This window comes from Penaeus monodon, chromosome 19 (assembly GCF_015228065.2).
Source record: "Penaeus monodon isolate SGIC_2016 chromosome 19, NSTDA_Pmon_1, whole genome shotgun sequence".
In the NCBI taxonomy this organism is placed as follows: domain Eukaryota; kingdom Metazoa; phylum Arthropoda; class Malacostraca; order Decapoda; family Penaeidae; genus Penaeus; species Penaeus monodon.
In genome coordinates this window covers 7,696,426-7,697,894 of record NC_051404.1, presented here as the reverse complement: position 1 = coordinate 7,697,894, position 1,469 = coordinate 7,696,426, and the positions used below count along the sequence as shown (strand labels likewise).

The 1,469-nt window shown below is 37.6% G+C and overlaps 1 protein-coding gene across 1 annotated transcript in view; it reads right to left on the bottom strand.

Annotated features, from left to right (window-relative positions):
• LOC119585040 (2-aminomuconic semialdehyde dehydrogenase-like) overlaps positions 1–1,469 on the bottom strand; it is a 14,645-nt gene that overhangs the window by 3,814 nt on the left and 9,362 nt on the right. The window contains exons 3-4 of the mRNA XM_037933656.1: positions 1,132–1,332; positions 381–592 (exon numbers count right to left, since the gene is read on the bottom strand). Of these exons, the coding sequence (XP_037789584.1) occupies positions 381–592; positions 1,132–1,332 (413 nt within the window). The remainder of the gene's footprint in view (positions 1–380; positions 593–1,131; positions 1,333–1,469) is intronic.

Below are 1,469 nucleotides of genomic sequence, written 5' to 3'. Positions count from 1 at the left end.
AATTCTAGGACCAGTACATTAATATTTGTAAAGCTATAGATACAGTGAAGCAATTCTATATTTGGCAAAATTGATATTCATATTTGAATAGTGCTTTATAGAGTTTGACATTCTGAACCTCTGACATCCCATAAAAGTAATCTTGTAAAGACTTACTAGCATTCCACAGAATCAAAGGCCAACATATACATACAGATTGTAAGTTTGTATCACAAGGACATAACACAATGACTTCAGCTATAAATTTACAGTTTTGTTAAACTATTTAGTGTTATTAGAGGAATATCTAAATAAATAAAATAATGCAAAACATGAAGTTCACATTACAATCTGCCTATTATATTTCTGTCCAAAACAAAACAACATGTCCTTATATCTACCTGCATCCTGAAGCACCTTGCACAGCATATAGGCTGTGACAGAGGTAAGTTCTGAGGGTTTGGCAACTACAGTATTGCCGCATATGAGTGCTGGAGCAAGTTTGAAGGTCAGGAGATAAAGGGGAAGGTTCCATGGGCTAATTAGGCCAGCAACACCCACTGGCTCTCGGACTGTGTAGTTGACTACGCCTGCGTCAGTCCTTACACTTGATCTGTTATTCAAGGGTCAGAGCTTCTAGTATTGTTCAGTTTTTGGGCTGCTTTAAATGTAAATCTAATATTGTTATGCACCTAAGATTATTTTCTAAGTGGATATTTCTCAACTAGCTATTATCTTCTACAGGAAATTTCCCATCTGCCCACAATCAGGAAAGACACACAACTATCTTTGGCTACACTGCACAAAATTTGCATATTGCATAATGTTCCATCAGAACTACCAGAACCTCTATACTATTAAACCAATTGTTGGGAAGTTCACACACAATCAACAGACACAACATCACCTACTCAAAAAAACGTGTGGAATGACCCAGTGAAAGTCACTCTGGCCTGCATGGGCTTCTTATAAAGAAATGCCTAGGGACCCCAACAACTACAGTACCTTTTCTATACCAGTTCCTGTTAAGTGCAAAAAAACTACTCATAATCATTGCAGACATCTAGTAACCGCTTCAACATCAGTGCTAAAAACTACTATCATATCCAAGAATGAGTCTGTACACAGATATGAACTGTCCTACATACTCACGTATTAAGATTATTTGGAACAGTCTGAGCGAAATGTCTTAGGTTCAGGACAGCACGTGGAATATCCATTGCCCTTGCTAGCCAAACTGGCTTCCCCTGATCGCGAGATTCAGCAACGGCAAACTCTTCAAGTCGTTGTTCCAGCAAATCAGCCACCTTCAGGAGATGCTTGGCTCGTTCTTGAATGGGTAATCCTGACCATCTGAAATTTAAGTAATGAAGTTAGTGAAGAATGTTTCTTGTTTTGACTGAATATGTCACAAATTGTAGCATTTCCTTCTTAAGAACTGCTTCTTTTTCTTAATTCAAATTCATTTCTGGTACTACAAAGTATTTTGA